At 44.9% G+C, this 12,949-nt stretch overlaps 1 protein-coding gene across 1 annotated transcript in view; it reads right to left on the bottom strand.

Annotated features, from left to right (window-relative positions):
• Positions 1-312: 312 nt before the first annotated feature.
• Positions 313-12,949, bottom strand: part of rfx3 (regulatory factor X, 3 (influences HLA class II expression)) — a 265,213-nt gene continuing 252,576 nt past the window's right edge. The window contains exons 17-18 of the mRNA XM_055632801.1: positions 7,883-7,925; positions 313-1,741 (exon numbers count right to left, since the gene is read on the bottom strand). Coding sequence (XP_055488776.1) covers positions 1,503-1,741; positions 7,883-7,925 — 282 coding nt within the window. The 3' untranslated portion in view covers positions 313-1,502. The remainder of the gene's footprint in view (positions 1,742-7,882; positions 7,926-12,949) is intronic.

The following is a 12,949-nucleotide window of genomic DNA, read 5'->3' as shown; positions in this document are numbered from 1 at the left end:
CTGGCAACAGGTAGTATTGGTCAACCCCTTGTAAAGTCTTATTATACATAGCAGCTAAAGACACTAGAGCAAAACAGATGAGACAGACAGATCAATTTGCAATGAACCTGTCTGTCCTAACATTAACTACAGGTACACTGAACTTCAATGAAACAGTATACTTTTTGTTGGTCTAGCAAGACCCTATTTATAAAGTGTATTTATAACTGCAACAAATGCAATATATTTTACCACATACAGCAGCCTTGATTATTAACATATATCCCCCCAAATTTATTAAACTAATCTTTATTAATTATGGCTGCACTGCGATGCAAATCAGTAGCATTCAAAACATTGACGTTTCAAAGGGAATTCCATTATGCCTACTGCAAATGTAGGAGGGTTACTTAAAAGAAATAAGTAGATTTTGATTTTAACAATACAGTACAGTTTTGGGAGAACAATAAGAATGACTACTGCCTCCCTTCTCAAGCTTTCAACTTTAACCATCAATCTACATTCCAAAACTGCATCATTCAACAGCAGAAGTGTGGATCATTTTGAATGAAAAAAATAGACTCTTCTGTGTGTAACAGTCAAATATTTGTGGCCAAAGCTTAGAGCACATCAATATGCTGAAATGAACTGCTTTGTGATTGGAATTTAGTAGAAAACCCAATTACATGTTCAGATCAGTGACCATTTAAATGGCAGAAATGTGTTTCTTTCAAAAAGGAATCTCCAATTTTGTGAGAAACCACGTCCAGTGAAAAACCATCTCTGAGTAAAGTATAATCAAAATAAATTGGAAATAATAGACTGAGGAACTAATGCGCTCTGATTATAAATAAATTGAATGTAGTTGGAACAATCATTGAGGTAACAGCACAATTATTGAAATCTGAGGCATTAATGGTGGTGAGGCACAAACCTTGTTACTTAAGCAAACACTTTGGTCAAGAATACTATTGTTGATAACCATGCCACACCAACCCACATGATGCTGGGAAGATAGAAGCTCCTATGTATGATAATTTGTATCGAATATAGTTTTATCCTATTATAAACTTGTCTAAGTGCATTAAAGAAAAGTGGCAGAAATATCAATCCTGGATCTCATTGAAACAGAATTGAACGGAAATGATAAAACAAGCAGTAAGACAACAGGATATTGTTGAATTCAAGCCCTGACCTTCATGTACTTCTGCTGTCAAGTGTGCATATCCTGCCCTGAATTATGTATAAGAATATATTTTGAATCAAAATCTTAACTAATTAAAACAACTTGTATTGTTATAAGTTCATCTTAATAACATCTATCATATCTACAGAGAACCTCATGTAGCCAACATTGAACTAAAAACACAACTTAAAAAAAAAACTATATACACCCATTTAGTGTATGAGAGTAACATTCAGCATAGTAATATGTGTTATCTGAATAGCTGAAGCCACCAAAGTGTGAGGCTTCAGACGATGTAAAGAAAAGAGGGGTTATCACTCCGAGCTCATGTTTTTGTTTAGACTGCTGTGTATGTGCTTTCGGCAGTGTTGCAGTGCCTGGCACTAGCCACACTTGTGATGATTTGATCAGCATGAAGTGGAATCAGAGGGTCTGGCTGTATGGTGCTGTTAAGGGACGACGCAACACATACACCTTGTAATGTCTGGTTTAGGTCTATTTTCTCTCGTTTGAAAGGTGGTTCTCCAGGATCTTCTAATTCATCATCCATTTCGCTGTCAACCTCACTTCCTTCATCTTCAGAAGGAAAGGAAAAATACATAGTGAACATTTTATACCACATGCTCATCATTGCTGAAGTATGTTACATTCCACGAATAACCTTACCTCTCAGAACACAGAATTGTGAGTAGGTTACTTAAGAATTAAAAGACAGTTTAAAAGACAGACAAGATGGTATTCAGCATAAAATAAACCATGGATTGGAATTGGGATTATGTCGTGTGAAGATTAGTAGAGAATTTGGAAATCAAATGAAGTTAGAGGAGTCAAATTCCAATTTTCAATTCTACCATTTAACTTCCAAGGTCGTCCTGCTGTTCACTGCAACCATGTAACACATTGTCAGCTTGGTTTAGCTGATAGCACTAAATTAATGGACAGTTCTACTTCAAGCTCCGATCCAGGATTTGAGCGCATAATCTTAACTGACATCATTTTCCACTGAGGGAAAATTGCATTGTGAGAGGTGTCATCATTTAGATAATGTATAAAACCAGATCTGACTGCCATGAGCTCAGTGGTTGGGTTTGAAAAGGTTTTGGAGCCTGTCGTGCCATTTGGAGGCAGTGTATACTCCCTGAATCTATGTGAAGACAACCACAGAGGCAATTCACAGTTTTCCCCTCTCCTTCCCTACAGGAACTTACTGTAGCAGCAAATGGTTTCCGGTTCCGATGCTGTGCACATGTCAGCCAGCCAAAGGGATCATCTTTCCCTTTATTTTTACTTATTTAATTCATATTTATTTAGTATTGTTTTGGTTAGTTAGTTAGTTTATTGCATCATGTTGTGGTGGGGGAAACCTTTTATCTCTTTCCTCATTGGGTAGATACTTTTTCACCATGTCCAATCAAGGTTTTGGTCTCTTTAATGACTACCCTGGGGATCAACTGCTGGAGCTCTGACAGGCTGGCTTTGCCAGGGTTATATCAGAAATCCCCAAGGAACTGAGGAGGAAATACAGGGGATGCTGGGTGGGAGTAAAACGACGTGCGGAGAAAAAGAGGCACAAGCCATGCTTGCCTTCCATCACAATGGGAATGTGAGATCGCTGGTTAACATGATGGACTAGCTGCACTAGTGAAGACCCAGAGGCAGTACCATGAGAGCAGTGTGCTGTGATCCCTGAATTCAACACGAGTGTGGGCGGCTTTCAGTCTGTTCGGGCGGACAGGGACTGCAGTGAGGGTGGCAAGTGTAAAGGTGGGGGACTTGCTATTCTCGTTACCAACAAATGGTGCAACCCTCGTCACATCACATAAGGAGCATGTGTGTAGCCCGGACATTGATGGCTGTGGGTTTATGTCCATACTATATGCTCAGGGAATACTCACATGTCATTGTGATGGCTGTTTACATTCCCCTGTCCGCCAACCCTCTGCGCACGTGTGACGTCATCCACACAGTCATCGCAAGACCCAGACACAATACCCAAGTGCTTTCATCGCTATCTCGGGGGACTTCAACCACGTGACTTTGGACACTACCCTACCCGCTTTCACTCAGTTTGTTGACTGTCCCATCAGGGATATGAAAACATTGGACTGTATGCCAATGTTAAAGAGGCATGCAGCTCCATAGCCCTTCCACCATTGGGGAGATCCGACCACAACCTGGTTCACCTCCTACCTAGGTAAAAGCCAATGGTCCAGAGGCTGCCTGTGACAACAAGGACAGTGAGGAGGTGGTCACAGGAGGCCTATGGCACTCTACAGGGCTGTTTTGAGGACACAGACTGGGACGCACTGTGTAGTCCCCATGGAGAGGACATTGATGGACTCACGGCTGTGTTGCCAGGTACATAAAGTTTTGTGTGAATAACGTTGTCCCTGAAGAGACTGTACACTGTTTCCCCAACAACAAGTCCTTCTCAACCAGAAGAGGGCCTTCAGGAATGGTGACAGGGAGGAGGTGAAACGGGTTCAGAAAGACCTGAAGGCGAGACTAAGACAGGACAAGGACGACTACAGGAGGAAGCTGGAGCGACAAGTTGAGGGATGTGTGGAGCGGGATGAAGAGCATTACAGGCTACAAGAAGACCTGTGGCCTGAGGAGGGAAAGCAATCTGGACTGGGCCAATGAGCTAAACCTGATTTTTAATAGATTTGATGGTGGGGCCTCTGTCCACCCTCCCCCCTGCTCCCCGACAGTCTCTCCCCCTCAATCCCCCTGGTCCACTTCCTCGGCCCTTTCGTTGTCGTACCTGACTATCAAGGCTGAGCAGGTGAGGAAGGAGCTGAGCAGACTCCGCCCAGCCAAAGGTACAGGTCCCAATGTTGTCAGCCCTAGGGTACTCAAGGTGTATGCCTGCCAGTTGTGTGGAGTGCTACAGCATATCTTCAACCTGAGCCTGGAGAGGGTTCCTGTCATGTGGAAGACATCCTGCCTGGTTCCTGTACCAAAGAGGAAGCACCCCAGCTCCCCCAATGACTACGGACCGGTAGCACTGACTTCACACTTCATGAAGTCCCTGGAGACGCTGGGGCTCACTCACCTGCAACCCCTGATTAAACCTTTCCTGGACCCCCTGCAGTTCGCTTACCAAGCAAAGATGGGGGTTGAGGACACCATCATCCACCTGCACCATCGTTCCTATGCTCACCTGGATAAGCCAGGGAGCACAGTGAGAGTCATGTTTTTTGACTTCTTCAGTGCTTTTAACACGATCCGGCCTGCATTACCAGGGAACAAACTGATGAAGATGCGGGTGGATGCTCCATTGATGTCCTGGATCACCAACTACCTGACTGGATGACCACAATATGTCAGGCTACAGAACTGTGTCTCGGACATGGTGGTGAGCAACTCAGGGGCCCCACAGGGGATGGTTCTCTCTCCCTTCCTGTTTACCATCTACACCTCGGACTTCAGATATAACTCCGCCGCCTGCCACCTGCAGAGGTTTTCAGATGTCTCTGCAATTGTGGGCTGCATCAGTGAGCGGAGGGAAGCTGGATACAGAGGTGTAGTCAATGACTTTGTTGAGTGGTGTGGGCTAAATGACCTGCAGCTCAACACTGACAAGACTAAGGAGTTGGTGGTGGAGTTTAGGAGGAGAGGAACACCCCTGTCCCCTGTCTCCATCAATGGTGTGGATGTGCAGTTTACCAGGGAGTCCAAATACATGGGAGTATACCTGGACAGTAAACTGGACTGGTCCAAGAACGCTGAGGCCCTGTACAAGAACGGACAGAGCCGGCTGTAGTTTATGAGAAGGCTCCGCTCCTTCAACTTCTGCAGTGAGATGCTGCAGATGGTCTACTGGTGGTAGCCAGTGCCATCTTCTTCGCTGCCGTGAGCTGGGGTAGCAGGGCGAAGGCTGCGGACGACAATAGGATCAACAAACTCATCAGGAAGGCTGGCTCCATCCTGGGGGCGGAGTTGGATTCGTGGCAGGTGGTCTTGGAGGGGAGGATGCTCCTCAAACTGTGCAGCATCCTAGACAATACAACTCACCCCCTCCATGACACACTGGTCAAACTGAGGAGTACCTTCAGCAACAGACTGGTTCCACCCAGATGCAGAACAGAACGCCACAGGAGGTCCTTCTTCCCTGTGGCTGTGGCTATCAAACTTTGCAACTCCTCCCCCTTCTGTCTTGGGTAGACTGAGTGCCCCACCCCCACCTCCCATCTCCTCAATCTTTGCACATTCCCAAAGCTTTACCACTCGTCACTTTATTTTCATGTTTCATATTTCATGTATTTTGTGTTTTTTATGACTGTTGATAAATCAATTTCCCTCCTGGGATAAATAAAGTTCTATCGTATCGTATCGTAAATGCAGCATTGGATTAAATTGTAGGTAGACAAAAAGGCTGGAGAAACTCAGCGGGTGAGGCAGCATCTATGGAGCGAAGGAATAGGTGACGTCTCGGGTCGAGACCTTTCTTCAGACTGATGTGGGGGCGGGAAGAAGAAAGGAAGAGGCGGAGACAGTAGGCTGTGGGAGAGCTGGGAAGGAGGGAAAAAGCAACGACTACCTGAAATTGGAGAAGTCAATGTTCATACCACTGGGGCGTAAAGTACCCAAGCAAAATACGAGGTGCTGCTCCTTCAATTTGCGGTGGAACTCACTCTGGCCATGGAGGACGCCCAGGACAGAAATCTGGGAGGAGGAGTTGGAGCTGAGCCACTGAGATCAGGTTGGGAATGCGAAGGTGAGGCGAAGCGTCGCCAAGCCTGCGGGTCGAGAGAACAGTTGACCGAGAGCAGCGGATGCAATAGATGAGGTTGGAGGAGGTGCAGGTGACTGATGTGGGTGGCGGGAAGAAGAAAAGGGAAGGGGGTGGTTTGGGGCGGAGGCAGCGGGGCTGTGGGAGAGCGAAAGGGGAAGGATGGGAAAAAGCAACGTATCATCCTACCTGAAAATTGGAGAAGTCAACTGTGTTCATACCACTGGGGGTTTTATGAGTAAAGTACCTAAGCAAAATACGAGGTGCTGCTCCTTCAATTTGCGGTGGAACTCACTCTGGCCATGGAGGACGCCCAGGACAGAAAGGTCGGATTCGGAATGGGAGGAGGAGTTGAAATGCTGAGCCACTGGGAGATCAGGTTGGTTAATGCGAACTGGGCGGAGGTGTTAGGCGAAGCGATCGCCAAGCCTGCGCTTGGTCTCACCGATGTAGAACAGTTGACACCGAGAGCAGCGGATGCAATAGATGAGGTTGGAGGAGGTGCAGGTGAACCTCTGCCCTACCTGGAAAGACTGTTTGGATCCTTGGATGGAGTCGAGGGGGGAGGTAAAGTGGCAAGTGAAGCATTTCCTGCAGTTGCAAGGGAAAGTACCAGGGAAGGGGGTGGTTTGGGTGGGAAGGGACGAATTGACCAGGTAGTTACGGAGGGAGCGGTCTCTGCGGAAAGCCGAAAGGGGAGGAGATGGGAAGATGTGGCCCCGTGGATCTGCAACAGGTATCATCCTCCACCACCTGGAATAACCAGAAGATTAAGGTCAGGAACACTGTGACTTCACCTGCAGAGGCAGGTTGATTTTGGTATGGTTTTATGAGTGAAGTGCACCTTGCAATATGTGGGAAATACCAGTGGGTAATAATTTTTTTATACCCGTGTCTCGGCATGCAAGCTTCTCGGGCAGATGAAGAAAGAAGCATACTTCTCATAAAATGCTTGGGAATTGGCTCCACTGACTAAACCCTCTCTATAGCAGTGTTGACTTCTCCAATGCTTCCGATCAAAGATTGGAATTACCTGTGATTAGAGATCCTGCGTGACCCGCGGAGATACTCCAGCATTTAGTGTCTATCTTGACTTCTCCTATGCCTGGTCATGGTAGTGGCTACCAGTTATGCGGTAACTACAAAGACTCCTGTATTTCAAATGGCAACAATCAGCCAAAGCCACTCCTAAGACATCCATCAATTGCCCTCCGCACTGTCCAGCCTGAACGGCCGGGTGATACAGTAATTAGTACGTCTGCCACACATCTCCAGGTCTGTGGGTTTGATCCAGATCTCAGCTGCTGTCTGTGTCTGTACCTCTCTCTCCATGACTTTATTTGGTTTCCGCTGTGTGCTCCGGTTACATCCACCCCCTCTCCCCTGCACATGCCAGAAATGTGCTGATAAGCTATTTGACTGAGCAAATCACCCTCAGTGTAGATATGTGCCAACAAATACAAAGGAATATGAGAAAGAGTAAGTAACTGGGGGTTCAGGGAAATAAGATGTGGAATGGGAAATGGGATTGATGGGATGGGATTGCTTTGCCGAGTCTGGACACTGGTTAAAGTTGGCTGACTTCATTTCCAGAAGGCCATTCATCAACCAGACCAGGTTGATGACACCAAAAATAAAATCACCAAAAGCAAGTGGTTCTCTGAGAGCCACTTGACTAATAGGACCCACCTATATAGATAAAATAAGCAGATCACAACAGTGAACACCACCACAGTTCCTTTGCATGCAAGAGACATTCTTAAACAATTTGGGCTCATTATATTTATCAATTATGAAAATGTTTGCTTTGAAGAATAGCTGTAAACCATAATCAGCCTACAATATCCATAATACTTTTATGGTGTTGGTTTTTGAAGAACATATCAATTTTTTTTTGTTTATAAAAAATGGATGTTAATTTTCAAATGACAATTGTGAATTAATGGCTTTTCAAAAAAAAATGTTAGTCAAGAAATACTTGCCTTTATACATGTTCAGTGGAGACATCGTGCTGAGATCAGTAAACTGCAACACAAATAAATTTCATTTATCAACATCCTTTCACGGTTTGTGTGTTGCAAAATCAAAGGTATTACTACTGAATGCATGTAAAGACAGTCTTATAACTAACAACCCTATTTAAAGAAAACACCTACTTAATTCTAAGTAAATTAAAATATATTTAAAAACAGAAAGTAGACAATGAACAGAAACAGATGTACTGGACATCAAACATGTTACTTATCAACAAGCGCTAAATCTCAGTGCTGCAAATTTTCTGATGGAAGAGGGCAGTGGATATTGTATTTACCCTTTGCACGATGCTGTTAAATCTGGTAGCAGTTAGATGTTACTTTGAAGAACTTAGAAGGACATACAAGATTGGTTAAAACTTTTGGTTTTAACTCTGGTTAAAACTTTTACTTAGTACCATCACCATCAGCTTACTGATTCTCTCTGCCAATGTCTTAAGAATCAGACTCTTTGTAATCTCGGTATACTAAAGGCTTAAATTGAGATGCTCACCCATTATCCTGTCCATTAAAAAGACAACCCTTGCCTCCTTGTTCGATTACCCACTTCCATACTATCTTCTGAAACCCTAATTTATGCATGTGACACTTCAGATTTGGTCATTCCAACGTTCTCTTAGCTGGCCTGTTTATCTTTCTCCATAAAGTTCAGCTCAGCAATAACTATGGCTCTTCCTACTGGGTACCAAGTCCTCTTAATTAAATCATTCCTGTCCAGGATGATTTACATTAGCACCTGGTCTTCCAACATCTCTAGTTTAAAATTTGCATCCACAAATTTAAATTCTTCTGTTACCTCACCTGTTCATTTCTTCAAATGTATCACCTGTTCATTTATTGAAATTACCCACCTTTCACAGCCCCACTAACATCAAGATGGACGGCACAGTGGCTCAGTTATTAGACTTGTTGCCTCAAAGTTCCAGTGACCAGGACTTAATCAGAACTGCAGCGCTGTCCGTGGAGTTTGCACATTCTCTCTGACTTTTCTCTCGGAATGCACAGATTTCCTCTGGGTGCTCTGGTTCCCTCCCACGTTTCAGGGACACACAGCTTGCTAGATTAATTAACAACGGTAAATTGACTCGTGTGTAGGTGATTGGCAGTCTAGGGGAAGTTGATGGAAATGTGGGGAGAATGGTATGGATTAGAGCAGGATTAGTGTCAATAGATGTTTGATGTTCTTTGTGGACAGAGTGGACCGTGGAGCCTGCTTCTCTGCTACATCTTTCTTTGACTACAATAGGTTTCTGCTATTCATGACAAAGCTAAAATTTTGACAGCTTTAAATATTCACTTTAGAATGTAAATACAGTAGACAATAGACAATAGCAGGAGTAGGCCATTTGGCCCTTCGTGCCAGCATCGCCATTCAATGTGATCATAGCTGATCATCCAAAATCAGTACCCAATTCCTGCCTTCTCCCCATATCCCTTGACTCCGCTATCTTTGTGCTCTATCTAAATCTCTCTTGAAAGCAATCAGAGAACCGGCCTCCACCGCCCTCTGAGGCAGAGATTTCCAACGAATCACAACTCTCTGCGTGAAAAAGTGTTTCTTCATCTCCGTTCTAAATGGCTTACTCCTTATTCTTAAACTGTGGCCCCTGGTTCTGAACTCCCCCAATATCAGGAACACGTTTCCTGCCTCTAGCATGTCCAAACCCTTAATAATCTTATATGTTTCAATAAGATCCCCTCTCATCCATCTCAATTCCAGTATATAAGCTCCATTTCACTCCACCCTCGGGTGCATGTGACGAATAAAATTGACTTTGACTTTGACTTCTATCAACATAGGACGGTCTCGCCATCCCGGCAATTAACCTTGTGAACCTACGCTGCACTCCCTCAATAGCAAGAATGTCCTTCCTCAAATTTGGAGACCAAAACTGCACACAATACTCCAGGTGTAGTCTCACAAGAGCCCTGTACAACTGCAGAAGGACCTCTTTGCTCCTATACTCAACTCCTCTTGTTATGAAGGCCAACATGCCATTCGCTTTCTTCACTGCCTGCTGTACCCGCATGCTTACTTTCAGTGACTGATGAACAAGGACCCCCAGATCCCGTTGTACTTCCCCTTTTCCCAACTTGACACCATTTCGATAATAATCTGCCTTCCTGTTTTTGCCACCAAAGTGGATAACCTCACATTTATTCACATTAAACTGCATCTGCCATGCATCTGCCCACTCACCCAACATCCCCAAGTCACCCTGCATCCTCATAGCATCTTCCTAGCATCCTCCTCCCAGTTCACACTGCCACCCAGCTTTCTGTCATCTGCAAATTTGCTAATGTTACTTTTAATCGCTTCATCTAAATCATTAATATATATTGTAAATAGCTGAGGTCCCAGCACCGAGCCTTGCGGTACCCCACTCGTCACTGCCTGCCATTCCAAAAGGGACCCGTGAATCCCGACTCTCTGATTCCTGTCTGCCAACCAATTTTCTATCCTTGTCAGCACCCTACCCCCAATACCATGTGCTCTAACTTTGCACACTATTCTCCTATGTGGGAATCTTATCAAATGCTTTCTGAAAGTCCAGGTACACTACATCCACTGGCTCTCCCTTGTCCATTTTCCCAGTTACGTCCTCAAAAAAGTCCAGAAGAGTAGTCAAGCATGATTTCCCCTTCGTAAATCCATGCTGACTTGGACCGATCCTTCTACTGCTATCCAAATGTACTGCTCTTTCATCTTTTTATAATTGACTCCAGCATCTTCCCCACCATCGATGTCAGGCTAACTGGTCTATAATTCCCTGTTTTTCTCTCCTGCCCTTATTAAAAAGTGGGGTAACATTAGCTACCCTCCAATCCACAAGAATTATCCTGAATCTATAGAACATTGGAAAATGATCATCAATGTGTCCACGATTTCTAGAGCCACTTCCTTAAGTACCCTGGGACTTCAGACCATCAGGCCCTGGGGATTTATCAGCCTTCAGTCCCATCAGTCTGCCCAGCACCATTTCCTACCTAATGTGAATTTCCTTCAGTTCCTCAGCCACCCTAGATCCTCTGGCCACTAGTACATCAGGGATAGTAGACAAAAATGCTGGAGAAACTCAGCGGGTGAGGTAGCATCGATGGAGCGAGATTGTTTGTGACTCCTTAGTGAAGACGGATCCAAAGTACCTGTTCAACTAGTTTGCCATTTCCTTGTACCCCATAATAAATTTGCCCATTTCAGTCTTCAAGGGTCCAATTTTGGTTTTAACTAATTTTTTCCTCTTCACATATCAAAATAAGCTTTTACTATCCTCCTTTATATTTGTGGCTAGCTTACCTTCATACCTCATATTTTCTCCCCCTATAGCCTTTTTAGTTACCATAAGAATTACTGTTACCTTAAGAATTTGACACAGTACAGATAAAGCTATATGTGGACTTGTTAAAATTCTATATAGAAATTTGTTGTGGCATTCCTATGTTTATGCAGCTGCATGGTATCTAATTTGATTTGTCTCAAAGTTGACAAAACCCAAAAAAAAGTCTGTTATGACACCTCACAGTATATCTTAAAATATCATTTTTTTGTTAATGTCGTGCAGTTCCATTTGCCACAAGGGTTATAATTATCTTATCTTGGAAACTTTCCTATTTGTGGAAAATGGTAATTTTAATGCCATTATTCTAGAAAAGTGCGGAAAAAGAACAGGAATCTATAGGCTAGTTAGTCTAGGGTTTGTCATTGGGAAAATGCTGGAAATCATTATAAGGTAACAGCAGAACATTTGGACAATTGTAGCACAATCAACACAATTTATAGCATAGATAGATTTATCGATACATTTGTTAGTGCTATCAGGAAGTAAGAAACAAAGTGGATAAAGAGGAACCAATCATCTTTTCAAATTTCTAGGAGGATAGATTTCTAGTGTGACATAAAAGATGACACTACATTATAAAAACATATGGGGCTGGTTAATATGGTACCCAGACGTGGCGTCGAAGGACGAGAAGCCGAAGCAAAGAAGTGGCGCCAAATAACCGAACGGAAACAAAGCCAAAAAGCCAACTAATCGAAAGGGTGGGACGCCTAAAAGCAAACTCACCGAAAGGCTGCTCTGCTGAAACGCCAACTCACCGAAAGGCTGCGTCGCCTACAAACCAACTCACCGCAAGGCCGTTCTGCCGAAAAGTCAAATAACGGACATGACGTTGCCGGGGTGAGGGGCGGGACTTGTCAGCGATTGGTCCAGACCCCCGCGTCCATCACATCACAGGCCGCTGGAGACGGGAGGGTGGGGGTCATTTTCCCACACAAGCCATAGGTGACTGGACACTCCGAACCCGAGCACCAAGTTGTAGGCGGCCAAAGGAGCGCATCACTCGGGAGAGACCCCATTCTCCCACGGCCACTCTCCGCCTCGTCTCCCCCGTGTGGCCACACTGTGACGGGCTGTGAGTCAGCAGCACACGCACACACACGGGGCCGGGTGGAACAGAGGTGTGGGACAGGCTGGTCCCTCCGCCCACCCAGATTCACTGACCGTGATGCACCGCCATCGGACCCCAACCCCCACACCAGCGTGCATTACCCCCCCGACCCCCGACCCACACATGGGGTGATTCACCCCCCCAACACCCACACCAGGTGATTCACCCCCCACCCCGGCCGTGGGGACAGATGGCTCGGGGTATTGGCAGCCATAGTAAATAGCTTTTAAAACAAGGTGGGACACACACAAATTCCTTGGCGGGCCGATGACAAGTGTGCATGGTAACAAACAATTTTATCTCCTCCCACTCCCACCCAACAAAAAGAAGCACGTTTTATTTATTGTTTAAACACAGTAATACCGTAATGCAGGGACAGGCTCCCATGCTCAAAACCCCAGATAATCTGCAATCTGTTTTAATCGAAGATGGACACAAAAAGCTGGAGTAACTCAGTGGGACAGGCAGCATCTTTGTAGAGAAGGAATGGGTGACGTTTCAGGTCGAGACCATTCTTCAGACCTGAAGACTGAGTCTGAACTGTCTCGACCCGAAACGCCAACC

The sequence above is a fragment of the Leucoraja erinacea genome, chromosome 3 (genome assembly GCF_028641065.1).
Source record: "Leucoraja erinacea ecotype New England chromosome 3, Leri_hhj_1, whole genome shotgun sequence".
NCBI classification, from domain to species: domain Eukaryota; kingdom Metazoa; phylum Chordata; class Chondrichthyes; order Rajiformes; family Rajidae; genus Leucoraja; species Leucoraja erinaceus.
The sequence above is the reverse complement of the archived record's forward strand: the minus strand, read 5'-3'. Positions and strand labels throughout refer to the sequence as shown.